The sequence below is a fragment of the Vulpes vulpes genome, chromosome 6, assembly GCF_048418805.1.
Source record: "Vulpes vulpes isolate BD-2025 chromosome 6, VulVul3, whole genome shotgun sequence".
NCBI classification, from domain to species: domain Eukaryota; kingdom Metazoa; phylum Chordata; class Mammalia; order Carnivora; family Canidae; genus Vulpes; species Vulpes vulpes.
In genome coordinates this window covers 122,396,756-122,409,771 of record NC_132785.1, presented here as the reverse complement: position 1 = coordinate 122,409,771, position 13,016 = coordinate 122,396,756, and the positions used below count along the sequence as shown (strand labels likewise).

General features: G+C 53.5%; 1 protein-coding gene across 2 annotated transcripts in view; it reads left to right on the top strand.

Annotated features, from left to right (window-relative positions):
* Window positions 1–13,016, top strand: part of SYNE3 (spectrin repeat containing nuclear envelope family member 3) — a 94,188-nt gene that overhangs the window by 68,352 nt on the left and 12,820 nt on the right. For both annotated transcript variants that reach the window (XM_072762240.1, XM_072762241.1), the window contains exons 9-15: window positions 1,633–1,815; window positions 2,992–3,135; window positions 3,989–4,123; window positions 7,650–7,811; window positions 7,965–8,137; window positions 8,555–8,684; window positions 10,243–10,401. In XM_072762240.1, coding sequence (XP_072618341.1) covers window positions 1,633–1,815; window positions 2,992–3,135; window positions 3,989–4,123; window positions 7,650–7,811; window positions 7,965–8,137; window positions 8,555–8,684; window positions 10,243–10,401 — 1,086 coding nt within the window. The remainder of the gene's footprint in view (window positions 1–1,632; window positions 1,816–2,991; window positions 3,136–3,988; window positions 4,124–7,649; window positions 7,812–7,964; window positions 8,138–8,554; window positions 8,685–10,242; window positions 10,402–13,016) is intronic.

Here is a 13,016-nt window from a genome sequence, read left to right as displayed (position 1 = left end):
GCTTGTGTGTCTGGGTCCAGATTCCCCCCTTCATTTATTTTTTAAGATTTTCTTTATTTATTCATGAGACACACAGAGGCAGAGCACAGGCAAAGGGAGAAGCAGGCTCGCTGCGGGGAGCCCGATGCGGGACTCCATCCCGGGACCCTGGGGTCACAACCTGAGCTGAAGGCAGGTGCTCAACTGCTGAGCCTCCCAGGTGTCCCCAGATTTCCTTCTTTAATAAGCGCCCAGGTCGCCATGGATTAGGGTCCACCCTAATGACCTCATTTCAACTTGGTTACCTCTGTGAAGACCCTGTCTCCAAAAAAGTCACATTCTGAGGTAGTTGGCAGGGGTGGGTGGCCAAGACTTCGCATCTTTTTGCAGGGAGCACAATTCAACCCATAAGCACTGGTGGCGTGGCCCTAGCTGAGGGGGCCGCGGGTCATGGACCACGTAAAATGCTGTTTAGGCCTCACCTCATTTCAGCCTCATGCAGCTCTGTGAGTTGGGTGTGACTACGCCTATTTTATGGATGGGGAAACTGAGTCTCGGAACTACCCAAGGCTTCCCAACTAGTATGGAATTCACACTCACCATGGCAACTTCTCAGCCGGAACTCTTAACCCCTGTGGTATCGTGTCCAGATTTGCTGAAAAGGGAGCACAGGTCACCCTCTCCATAAGGAGGCTTGTCCTGTCTGTGGCGATCACACACCACGTGCCCATGCGGGGAGGTGACACCGGTCCAGCCGTGTCAGCTGTGATTATGCCGCCCTTCCCCTGGGGACTCTCTCTGCCGTCCCAGCTGTTGGCAAAGCTGCCTCCTCTGGGGAGCCTTCTCGGATTTCCCCAACTGGGAGTGTTGAGCTCTGCCTCGAATGCCCACAGGGCTCTGTGGAGACTTTAAGGGAAATGATCACTTTCTGCCTCCGATCGCGGTTCCCTACCTGGCGGGGGTCTCCGCTCTCCCTTCCCAGCCCCGTGGCTAGCTCAGCGTCTCAGTAACATCACAGGTGTAAACGGAAGGACTCTGGCCAGCTAAAGACAAGACCCTTGGCCCCCGGGACCTGGGCCCTCAGAGCAGCAAGAGGTGCTGACCCCAATCGGCAGGACCCTGAGGCTTGGCCCAGGGCTTGGGGGCAGGAAGAGTGAGTGTAGGCTGGGGATGTGGTCAGGGCAGGCTTCCTGGGGGAGGTGGGGCCTGGGCTGTGCAGAGTTATGGCTGCGCGGGAGCCTGCCACTCATCCCATAAGTCTCCTTTAGGTCCCTCCTTCACCTGGTGAGCTCCACACAACACGACTCCATCGCTGTCACCTCCTCTGGGGAGCCTTCCTGGATTCCCACTGCTCCTGCTCCCATAAGCCCCTAGCCCCTTCAGTGTGTCCTAAAGAGCACCGGGAGGTGGTCCTACTGCTGTCGGGGGTGGGGGTCACTGAGTAAAGGGTCGCCGGGCGGTGGCCATGGCTGGAGGGGAGGTGAGGCTCTTGCCCAGGTGTAGGGGGGGAGATGGGAGTGGGGGGCAAGAGAGGAATCAGGCCGACCCCGAAACGCAGGGCCTCCCAGCGTGCTGTGCCCCCCCCCCAATCCGGGCAGGTGCAGGGACGTGTGTGCACCAGCAGCCAGGCTCACGGGGCCCTGCTCCTCCTAGGCCGCCCTGGCCGAGAGCTCGCGCTTGAAGGAGCAGCTGACCGCGCTGCAGCTGAAGAGAGATGTGCTGAGGAGCCTCTTTGGCCCCGACAGGGCCGCGGCGCTCCTGGAGCAGGTGGCCGGCTCCGTGCGGGACAGGGACCTGCTGCACAACAGCCTCCTGCAGAGGAAGAGCAAGCTGCAGGTGCGTGTCCGGGGTGGGGGGCGGGGGGGGGTGCTCGCCGTTGGGTGCCCTGGCCAGCCTTCGGGCCCTGGGCCTTGCTCCTCACCACTAGGCTGGGTGCCACGGATGTGCCAGCCTCCCAACTGCTGTCCTGCACACCAGCTGCCCTGCCCCTGCCTCCCCACCCCTGTCCCCCACCTCTGCCTCCCCCACCAGCTCCCCCTACCCCTGCCTCCCTGAACCCTGCCTCCCTGACCCCTGCCTCCCTGACCCCTGCCCCCTACCTCTGCCTCCCCAGTTGGCTCCCCCCACCCCTGCTTCCCTGACCACTGACCCCTGCCTCCCCATCCCTGCCTCCTTGACCCCTGCCTCCCTGAGCCCTGCCCCCCGCCCCTGCCTCTCCACTCCTGCCTCCCTGGCCCCTGCCCCCCAGCCATGCCTCCCCCACCAGCTCCCCCACCTCTTGCCCCCCCAAACCCCGTCTACACTCCTGTCAAACACAACCATCTTCTCCAGAGGGGTTGGTAGGGAGGGGAGTCAAAGCAGAAAATGCAGAGAAAATCGCCTGTAGAATGTAAAGCACCCTAGAACCAAAAGCCAGTACTATTAGGAGCACGTTTCTGGACAAGGAGCCTGAATCCGAGGCGCAAGGCGGCATGTGTGCGGAGTGTACTCTTTCACGTGCCAAACGTGTGCTGAGCATCTGCTAACGTGACAACGTAGCTGTTGGCAGCGGGACCCTGAGAGGGGCCGGGCACTGGCCGAGAGCCTCCTTCCCGTCCAGGATCCCGTCCCCCCGCACAGCAGACGGTCAGCAAACATCTTAGGGTTCGTGGGGCGGACGGTGTCGGCTGCAGCTCCGCAGCCCAGCCTCTGTAGCCGGGAAGCAGCTATAAATGAGTGGCTGTGGCCGTGTCCCGATAAAGCTCTGGAAAAAGGGCCCTCTGGTGGGTTCTGGTGCGTCTGTTAGGAGACGTCTGTTCTGTACCAGAGAGCAGAGCAACTGTCCCGGGAGGACAGCACGGAGATTCCAAGGAGGGCTCCAGGAAGGCTTCCCGGAGGAGGTGATGCCCGAGTGGGTATGAGCCAGCCAGGACAAGGCTGGGGAAAGAGCAGTGTGACTGTGAGTGGCCAGTTGTACAGGTGCCTGCGAGGAGACTTCTTCATTTCTATGCTGCCCATTCTGTGTCTCCGCAGAGCTTGCTGGCTCAGCACCGAGACTTTGGGGACGCTTTCCAACCCCTCCAGAAGAAGCTCTCGGACCTCCAAGCCAGGGTCCAAGCCGAGAACGGGTTTCGGCACGACCTTCCTGGGAAACAGGCCCAGCTCCTGAGGTTGCAGGTAAGGGCTTGGTGGGGCCCGGGTGGCCCCGCTCCGGGCTCCGCTGCGCCCAGAAGCGGCTCCCCTCCTGCGGCAGTGACTTGCAGCACAGCAGCCACCGGGCCCCTCACCTGAGCTCTGACCTTTCCTCCGAATCTCTGCTGATTTATCTGGTGGTTTCTGGCCTCTGCGGGACCCTTAGTACCGACACACTGCTGATTCTCGAGCCCAGCAAAATGATGTTTACTCTGTGATTCCAAAGTCTAACGTTGGTATTTGGTATTCATTTCTTTTTTAAATTGCTTTGCCAAGGGTTCCTAATGAGTACAGAGGCCTTCAGGTAAATTGTTGGATTTCGAAAGTGAGAATAAATGTTTTAAAAAACGGACTGTACACAGGCTGACTTGTCAGTACTTATCGGCTTGATAAGGAACTTGCGGGATTTTAAATGCGTGTGACACAAGTATCCTTTTAAGACTCGAGTGTAGCTCATGCATACATTGAGAGGGTGTGTCCCAATAAAACTGTATTTACAAATTTTTTTTTTTAATGGTGCATTTGGGGCCTTTGAAACTAAAGCTGGGGTGTGGTTCTTCATAGTGAGAGGTGGTCATGAAGTAAGAATTCAGATGGGAGTTTGACCCCCAGAGATACGTCCCAGGCTGGTGTCCTAGAATATTTATGTCTCCTTTTAAAAATCTGAGAGGGGGCCCATCAGACAGCCGTATAGTGCAGCCACTGGGGTGGGGGAGCCTCATCATGAAGGGATCCTCCCCAGCTCACCCACTCAGAGGACCCCGTGCCCCACCACCACCCGATCAGCTCCCATGACAAGAGGCAAACAGGACAGCCTCACTCGCTCCTTTTCCTGCAGGGGCTGCAGGAAGAGGGCCTGGACCTGGGGGCACAGATGGAGGCCATGAGGCCTCTCATCCAGGGGAACCCCAACCACCAGCACAAAATGGACCAGCTTTCCACCGACTACCAGGCCCTGCAGGGGTGTCTGGAGGTAAGCGGGGCACCCGGGATCCTACACACAGCGGGTCCCTCTCTGCTTTTTCTTCTTCCTTTAGTCCTTCAAACCTTTCTATTTGTCTTTTTCCCTTCCTCTCTTCTCTCCCTCATTCATTCAGCCCATCATTATGCCCGGCATTGTTCTGGGTCCTGAGGATGAAGGCAGCGCAGGCCCGGACAGCCAAAGCCCCTGCTCCCCCGGGGGGTTATATTCTAGTGGGTAGTCGAGTCATGAGTCAGCAAAACAAGTTCGGATACAATTCCAGGTGTGCCAGGAGGCCAAGGAACAGAAAAGGCTGCTCTGAGCACCCCCCACCTCAGCAGCTCCGGGGTGCAGCTGGCAGGTTCAAAGTTGCAGCGCGGCCTCCTCCTCGGCCTCAGGGAGCCTCCCCTGCAGTGCCCTCTAGCGGCCGCCCTGGGGGGGCCCTGGAGCCCTGGGAAGGGAACAGGGTGCAGGCAGCTCCCACACTGGCCCAGGACAGGTTTCCACGACCCATTCACACCGGGGCCGGGTCTGCATTTGCAACAAGTGCCCTGGGCTTGTAGGGCCGGCCCTCCAGTAGCCATGCCTCCAGAACACTTAGCCTAGGTTCTCCACCCTACGGGGACCCGGCCTATTTTAACAACAAATATTCCCATGCCACCCCAAAATTCATGGGTAGCGTGAGGTCCCCGCACACCTTAAAATTTAACGTAACGCCCTTCCTGTGATTGAGAAGAGAAAAGGAAAGTTAGACTAAAATGCTGTCTTTCATACTTGCAAGTAACTTGATAGTAACTTGGTTTCCACGTAACTGCTTCTGGGAAGAGCATGCACCGTTCATGCTGGTGCAGGCACACCAGTCTGCTTGGTAAAACGTTACCCGACTTACGACAAAATAATAAACTGGCTGGTTTATAATGTGAAAAATAGAATAAAATAAAATGCTGCCTTTCAACACGTGAGTTCTGAAAGCAGCCACAGGGAAGACGCGCCCCCTCTGGGTGGCAGCCACAAATGCCCCTGTTTTATGCGGATTTTCTGAAATGTGAACGACCTTTGGTGAAGTTTCAGTGAAACCAAAGCACAGCCTTCCATCCGTTGACGGAGTAGAGGCGTTCCTGGGAAGATCGGTGTGTTTATTAGGACTGCAGAAAACCTCTATGTTTGTCCTTGAGCCAGGGAACGTCTCTGAGCTGGGGTCACGATTGCAGGGTTTTCAGCACCGTGGATACCGGTAGGGCTCGGGGAAACCTTGTCGGCCATGGGGGGGACCTCCCGCCGCATGGCAGCACCTGCGCCTCTCACTGTATCTGCAGGTGTCACCCCTGCGCCATCGTCGTCTCAGCAACCACAGCAGCTCCACCTGCACAAGCCCGTTGGTCTAAGTGAGGCATCAGGTCTAGATGAACTGATTTAACTCCCCTTAATAAATTAGCCACTAGCGGTCTCAGGGTCGAGGTGGGGGCCTAGAGAAATAAGAATCACTGTCCCTGCTGCGTGGGAGCCCATGGAGCCCAGAGAAACACCAAACATCAGCTTTAATGCCTGCATCAAATGATGCATGAGATCGATCATGATAATAAGTAGAAGCAGCATTAACTGAGCGTGATTAGCAGTTGCAGGATGTTGATATTCAAATTCTCTCATGCCTCCTCATTTATTGTCTAAATATATAGTTCTTTTTTTAATAAATTTATTTTTTTATTGGTGTTCAATTTGCCAACATACAGAATAACACCCAGTGCTCATCCTGTCAAGTGCCCCCCTCCGTGCCCACCCCCCACCCCCCATCCACCTCCCCTTCCACCACCCCTAGTTCGTTTCCCAGAGTTAGGAGTCTTTCATGTTCAGAACGGGAGACAGAACATGAACATAAATATATATTTCCTCAAAGAAGTATTGCCCCTCCTTTTATTACTGCGGTACTTAGGGCTTTTTAAATCTAAGAAATTCTAATAAGTCCTCCCACAGCCCAGGTGATCCTCCTGTCTCCCCCTGGGGGGGGGCACATACCCCACTATGCAACCCAAGGCCATTAAAGGCACACAGGACAGGAGGGGTGGTGGTAGCGAGAGTGTGGAGAAGTGGAGTCTTAGGCAATTGCTGAGGCTCCCATCCCTGGTTTGTTGCAGAAAGGTGGGACGCACCGTCTCTGTGTCCCCAGCTCTAGTGGGCCTGGCGTCCAGTGGTGTCAGCCAGTGTCTGGAATGCAGGAGGGCAGGGCCTGTGGTGGCCTGGGGAGGGATCACAGAGAGCCCCTGAGGTCTGGTCTGCGGTGGGCTGAGAGGGAGGCCTCGGAGGGCCCCAGGTTGGGTGACCAGGAGGACAGGCGCCCTCCTTTCCTGAATACAGAGAAGAAGATAGGCCCCAGCCTCAAAGAGCTGAGTGGCTGACCCAGAGGAGAGGGGAAAAAAAAGCAAGACCATTTTCAAACACTGTCAACGTATAAACCTATATAGAAAAAGCAAACATCTAAGTGGGCAATTTGATGGATTTTATTTATTTATTTTTTCTTAAATATTTTTTTAAAATTTTTTTATTTATTTATGATAGTCACACAGAGAGAGAGAGAGAGAGGCAGAGACACAGGCAGAGGGAGAAGCAGGCTCCATGCACCGGGAGCCCGACATGGGACTCGATCCCGGGTCTCCAGGATCACGCCCTGGGCCAAAGGCAGGCGCCAAACCGCTGCGCCACCCAGGGATTCCCAATTTGATGGATTTTAAAAAACTGAACCCGTCCGCATTACCGGCACCCAGATCATGACACAGAATACTGCTGGCTCCCCCAGGCCCCCAGAGCCCCTCCTGCCCCCGGCAATCACTGCCCACCACTCCTGGTCCCTGAAAGTAACCCTGACTTTCGACATGGAACACCATGCATTGGGTTTGCCTGATTTTATACGTTATTTTAATGTTTTCTTTTGTGTCTGGCTTCTAGCTGTCCACATGTTGGCTGGAAAGTCATTCATAATGTTGTATTAGATTACTGCATAGATTGCTCGTTCTTGCTGCTGTAAAATATTCCATTGTCTGAATATACGTCACCGTATTTATCCATACTTCTGTTGACGGGCACTTGGGTAGTTTCCAGTTTGGGGCTATTATGAGCAGCACCACACGCATACCCTTGGGTGACAGTATGTTTGTGTCTGTTACGTATACACTCAGAGGTGAAATGGTTGTGTCAGAGGGGTGTCTGTGCTCAGTTTTAGTAGATACTGACCTATGGTTTTCCCAAAAGGTGTATGATTTATTCTCACAGCGGTGGTGGACAGGAGCTCCGATGGCCCACACCCTCATCCAGGCAGGGAACTGTCTATAAAAGACAGGCTCAGAGATACTTTCAACCAGAGCTTGTCTTTCCAGAATAAATTCCCTATACTGTGCAGAAGAGGACTAGCCTCTTGTGTTCCTGCTGGGTGGGGGGCCATGGGGCACAGCTCGCCCCGGGGCAGGTCCGGGGGTCCTGCAGGATGGAGTGGTGCCCACAGCACTCAGGGTGCCCTGCGCCCCCCTGCCCGGGGGCTGTGTTACAGGACCTCACGGACAGGTGCCAGCAGAGCTTGCAGGAACATTGTGTCTTCAGCCACGAGCTGCTGGAGCTGCAGCAGTGGATCACCATGGTCACCCAGAAGCTAGAGTCACACCAGGAGGAGGCAGGCCCGTGGGACGCCCAGTCCCGAGAGGTGCAAGTCGAGGTAAGGTGTCTTTCCCCAGGGAGATGCCGGTTGCAGCTCACTTGCAGCTCAGAAAGCAGGCTTGGGAGGCCAAAGATGCCATACTGGGGAGCAGAGACCCCTGCCCCGAGAGCTCACTGTGTGTGTGCGTGTGTGCACACGTGTGTCCTTTAGAGGCTGCTGGCTGAATTCCCGGAGAAGGAGGCCCAGCTGCCCCTGGTGGAAGCCCACGGCCAGCTGGTGATGAAGAAGTCCTCTCCAGAAGGGGCCGCTGTGGTCCAGGAGGAGCTGAAGGAACTGGCGGCATCGTGGCAGGCCCTGAGGCTGCTGGAGGAAAGCCTGCTGAGGTGAGGGTCCCTGGCTCTGAGCCTGCTCTCGGGTGACAGCCCTTTCCATCCAGAGGAGAGCTCAGCGGTCCCCGTGGAACAGGTGCCTGGCGTTCTGCTGTGTGCCAAGCGCGGTACCAGGCGCCTCCGTGCGTCTCCGGTCTGGCCCAAGGGTGATTCTAGCAGGAGCAGTGGGAGCAGGGAAGTGTCCCGCTTGGGGGTTAGCCTGCAGCCCTCCCCCGCATCAATGGGTACATGCACTTTAATGACAGGGTCACGTAGGTCTCAAGTAGGAAGCTGGAAATATATGTGCCCAGGGAATATTCTAGCAAACCCAAAGGATTGACTCCTACCCCGTGATGCCCCAGTTTTGTTACCTCTGTGACCTGACGAGTCCCCATCACATCACCCCGGGGCCTGGGCCGTTTGTCTCCTCAGCCTCATCAGAAACCAGCAGCTGCAGAGGACGGAAGTGGATTCGGGGAAGAAGATGATCTTCACCAACAACATCCCAAAGGCCGGGTTTGTCATCGATCCCACGAATCCTGTTTCCAGGCATCCCCGTCAGGTGCGTCTACCTGGTGTGGCTTCCAGGAGGAGACCGGGGCCCGTGTCAGTGGCGGGGGGTGGTCTTCAACAAAGCCTCCCTCCCTGCCTGGGGCCACACACACAGCTCAGGACTCAGCAGCCGTGTCCCCTCCCGGGTGAACCTGCCCCTGTTCCTTGTACCACTGCACAGAGGGCCACAGAGACCCCAGCCCCAGCCATGGGGAAAGTCGGGGCGTCCCTTGGATGGACAGGCTCTCACCCCTCAGAAACAGTAGCAGGTGGCCCCGCAGGGTGAGAGCTTCCAGCTGGCCCCAGATTGCAAACTGAAATCTTGCAGGGTGGGTACATTTTTTTTTATGCCATAAGCTGTATTTTGTTCAAATACGTCCATCCCTCTTCCTGATGGCTTTTAAAGAAAGGAACCACAGTGAAAAGATGTTCCTTTCTCGTGCTTCAAAAACCACACGCCAGCTCTCATCCTGCCCCTTATTCTTGTATTACCCCAAATCACCAGCCGAGGGTTGCTGTGCTCTGAGCTCCGCGCTCAGGGCCGGGGTACAGCTCTGAGTGGAGCAGAAGCGCTTCGAACCCGCAGGAACCTCCACTCCAGCGCAGAGCCTTTCCCACTGCAGGGCGCCCCAGGTGTAGGAAAATGCAGATTCTGCTTCGGCAGGGCCCAGGACTCTGCATTTCCCGGAGCTCACGGTGGTGCCCATGCGGCCCACGCTGCGAGGAGCGAGGAAGTAGGAACCACAGGCAGTGAAGCGAGGGTTCGCAGAGAGCGCGGTGGGCAAGGGCAGAGGGGCAGACGCCGTAGGAGCGGCTGCGGAGGGATCGGGACCCAGTTCTGGGCCAGCAAAGTCCTCCCGGGAAAAATGAACCGTCAGGGCAATCGTCGTGGCAGAGCAGGAGTCGAGGAGAAGAGAGGAGGGCTGTGTGCCGTGCAGAGGAGACAGCGAGTGTGCAGAGACGCAGAGGGAGGCCACACGAGCGCCAGGGGCCAAGGCTTGTCTGCGGCTCAGGCTTGCGGTGAGGCAGGGCCGGAATCTGGGCCCTCCGACCACACCGAGGACTCAGCTGAACGGCCCTGCATTTTGGACAGCTCACTCTGGCCACAGAGCCCGGGGCTGGGGGACACCCAGAGCAGAAGGGTGACCACCGTTATAGCCATCCCGGTTAGGAATGGGGGTGGCTGCCCCCAGGAGGCCAGCAGGTGACCACGATGATCCCTTGTCGCAGCTCCTGCAGCTTGGGGCTGAAAGCACAGTGTCCCTGCATGTCTGCTGGCACCTGTGTCCTGCGGCACAGCCCCGGGGGCCCTGAGTATGGGCCGAGGCAGAGACCCTGGACCACCCAACCCCACAGGACCCCCAGAGCCAAATCAGAATGCAACTCCTAACGTGGCCACACTGAATGGAGAGACGAGCCTCCTCCCCCCAGGCCTCTCGCACGCAGGGAGCCTTTGAGCATCCTGGGCTCCCTGCGTCACCGCAGACCCCCAGGACGCGGGGCCGTGGGGCCAGTAGGCTGTTTTCACCTCTGATGCGTTGGTCGTGCTGTGCTGTGCGTGTCTGCAGGCGAATCTGCTCCAGGGAGAGGGCGGCCGTGAAGGTTTCTCCCGGCTCCTGAGGGACTTTGAGCAGTGGCTGGAGGTGGAAAACACTAAGCTGGTTAGAATCATCGCAATGAGAATGGCCACAGCCAAGGATCTGAAGACCAGGGAAACGAAGCTACGGGTATGTTCCCACGGAAAGGCCCTTCTTCCACAGAGTTTGCCTCCCAGGTTATGTTTGCTACCAGAGAGTTCTTAAAAACAAAAACAAAAACAAAAAAAACAATCACATACGTGGCTTATGAGCCATTTTCCCGTGTGTATAAATAATAGTTCCTGTTTTAAAAGATGTTATTTATCCATTCATAAGAGACACAGAGAGGGAGGCAGAGACACAGGTAGAGGGAGAAGCAGGATCCTCGCAGGGAGCCCGATGTGGGAATTGATCCCGGGTGTCCGGGATCAGGCCCCAAGCCAAAGGCAGATGCTCAACCTCGGAGCCACCCAGCTGCCCCTAAATAATAGCTCTTAAACTTTTTTGGTTCACATATCTTAGAAAAGCTCTAGAAGAACCATTCATTCGTTGAGCCTACTTCTATATTCCCCAACTTGAAACATATCACTACTAACCGCCGCTCTGATACCAGCTAGCTATTGCTGCGTAACAAACCATTACAACAGTTGGTGGCCTCACACAGCACATGTTTATTTAATTCATGATTCTGAGGGTTGCCAATTTAGGCTGAGCCCGTGTGGGCAATGCTTCTGGTCTTGGCTGGGCTCCCTGATTTGCCATCAGTTATAGGTCGGCTGGGTGGGCTCTACTTCTGGGAGTTGGCGGGCTGCTGGGGATGGGCATGAGATGGACCACACGTCTCTCATCATCTTGTGGGGCAGCTCAAGGCTTCTGAGGCCTGGAGGATGAACTGGCACATTACTTCCCCTGTATTCTGTTGGACGAAGAAGATCACAAGGCCAAGCCAGATTCGCAGGGAGGGAAAACAGACTCCACCTCTTTATGGGAAGGACTCAAGGTCATATTGCAAAGGGCATAGATATGGGAGGGGGGAGGCGGGATGGGGGCATTGTGGCCATTTTTGCAATCCTTCTACCCCAACTCTTCTTCCTCCTTCACTCCCACATCTAATTAGTCCTCCAGCCCTCCTGAATGCCACCTCTGGGATGTTTTTGTTCTGTGCCCTCTTGCTACCACTATTAATCTAGATACTTAACCATTTCTGACCTTGATTATGGCAGTCAGCTCCAGCTGGCCTCCTTTCTTCCTGTTGGGCTCCCATCCAGGTCACTGTTCACTGTGAAGCCAGAGTGCCCTTCAGCATCATAAACCTGACTCTGTCCTTCCCCTGATAAAACCTTTCAGGATAGAGTCCAACCCCCGGCCCCTAACCCTGAGCATATTACACGAGGTCATTCTCAACCAGGCCCCAGCCCACCTCCCTTTTTTTCTTATTTCTCTACAGGTTTACTATGAAATGTTAAGGTTTAGATTTCTTTTCATTTTTCTTACTTGGGATTCATCTGAATTCTGGAATCTGTGGTCTAGAGTCTTTCGGGAAAATTCTCTGATATTGTCTCTTTCCTATTCCCTCTTCCTTGTCCCCTCTCTCCTCTCCTTCCGTGATGCTGCTTAAATGTGATATTCTTTCTCCCTGTGGGCTCTATGTCTCCTACTTTCTCTTGTGTCTTGTTAGTCCTCTGGTCTTTTCCCATTGGCATTTTCTTTTTTTTTCTTTTTATTAAAATATTATTTCAAAGAAAAGGTTTATTAAATTAGACATGTACTTATAAGGCTACAATTTTTTTACCTTGTTATATATTTTTTATCAACTATTTTTTTTTTTGCTACAATTAAAAGAAGTTCAAATATTTTTGTTTCTCTGATCCCAAAGTCACTCCCAGTCCATACAGTGTTTGGCAAAACAAAATTTGTCTACACAATTTCAACATAGTATTTGCAAACTACCCTGTTATATTTTAAATATAGTTTTAGCACTTCACTGTATTCCTAATTGCATAAAATGCATATTCCAGTACATATTCCTTTAGGGAGATTTTGTTAGCCAAAGCAAAATGATGAGAGGCATGATGATGTAGATAAATTGGTAATGACAGATACATTTTTTCTGAATTAATTCTCATGAAAAAGAGACCATAAATAAGACTCTAGGGAATGGTAAGCATTATGTGTAAATCATCTTTCTTAGTCCTTTATTCCATAAGTTTTATAAAGCTAGGTAATATTTCTTCAATACACCAGTCTATAACTGAGTTCGGGCTTAAGGAAAATACCCAAACCTCTATCAGAACTACGGTGCTACCTATAGTTTTCATCAGTGGGAAGCTATTGTGTCGATTTTAATCTGTATTTATTTATATTGGATTTTTTAAAAAAAAATAAAAGATTATCCCTTTTGCTTCTTTTGGATGAAATGACTTAGCCCTTTTTTGTGTATGTTTTCTAGATGTTCATGTTTATGTGAATAAATGCCAATAGTATAATTTAAATGAGAGAACATGCACTCTTATATGTCATATTTTTCATATAATTGAAAACTACCATTCTTGAACTGAAAAATGTCTTCCAGTTCACTAACAAATGGTAAGCTGAAATTTATATGTAATACATTTTTTTTTTTACATAGATTGTTGGCATTTTCTACCGTACCTTTCAGTTTACTAATTCTCTCTGTAGCTGTGTCTCATTCATTATTACATGCGTCTGTTACGCCTTTAACTTTTGATACTGTATTCCCCAGTTCTAAAACTTCTACCCAATTT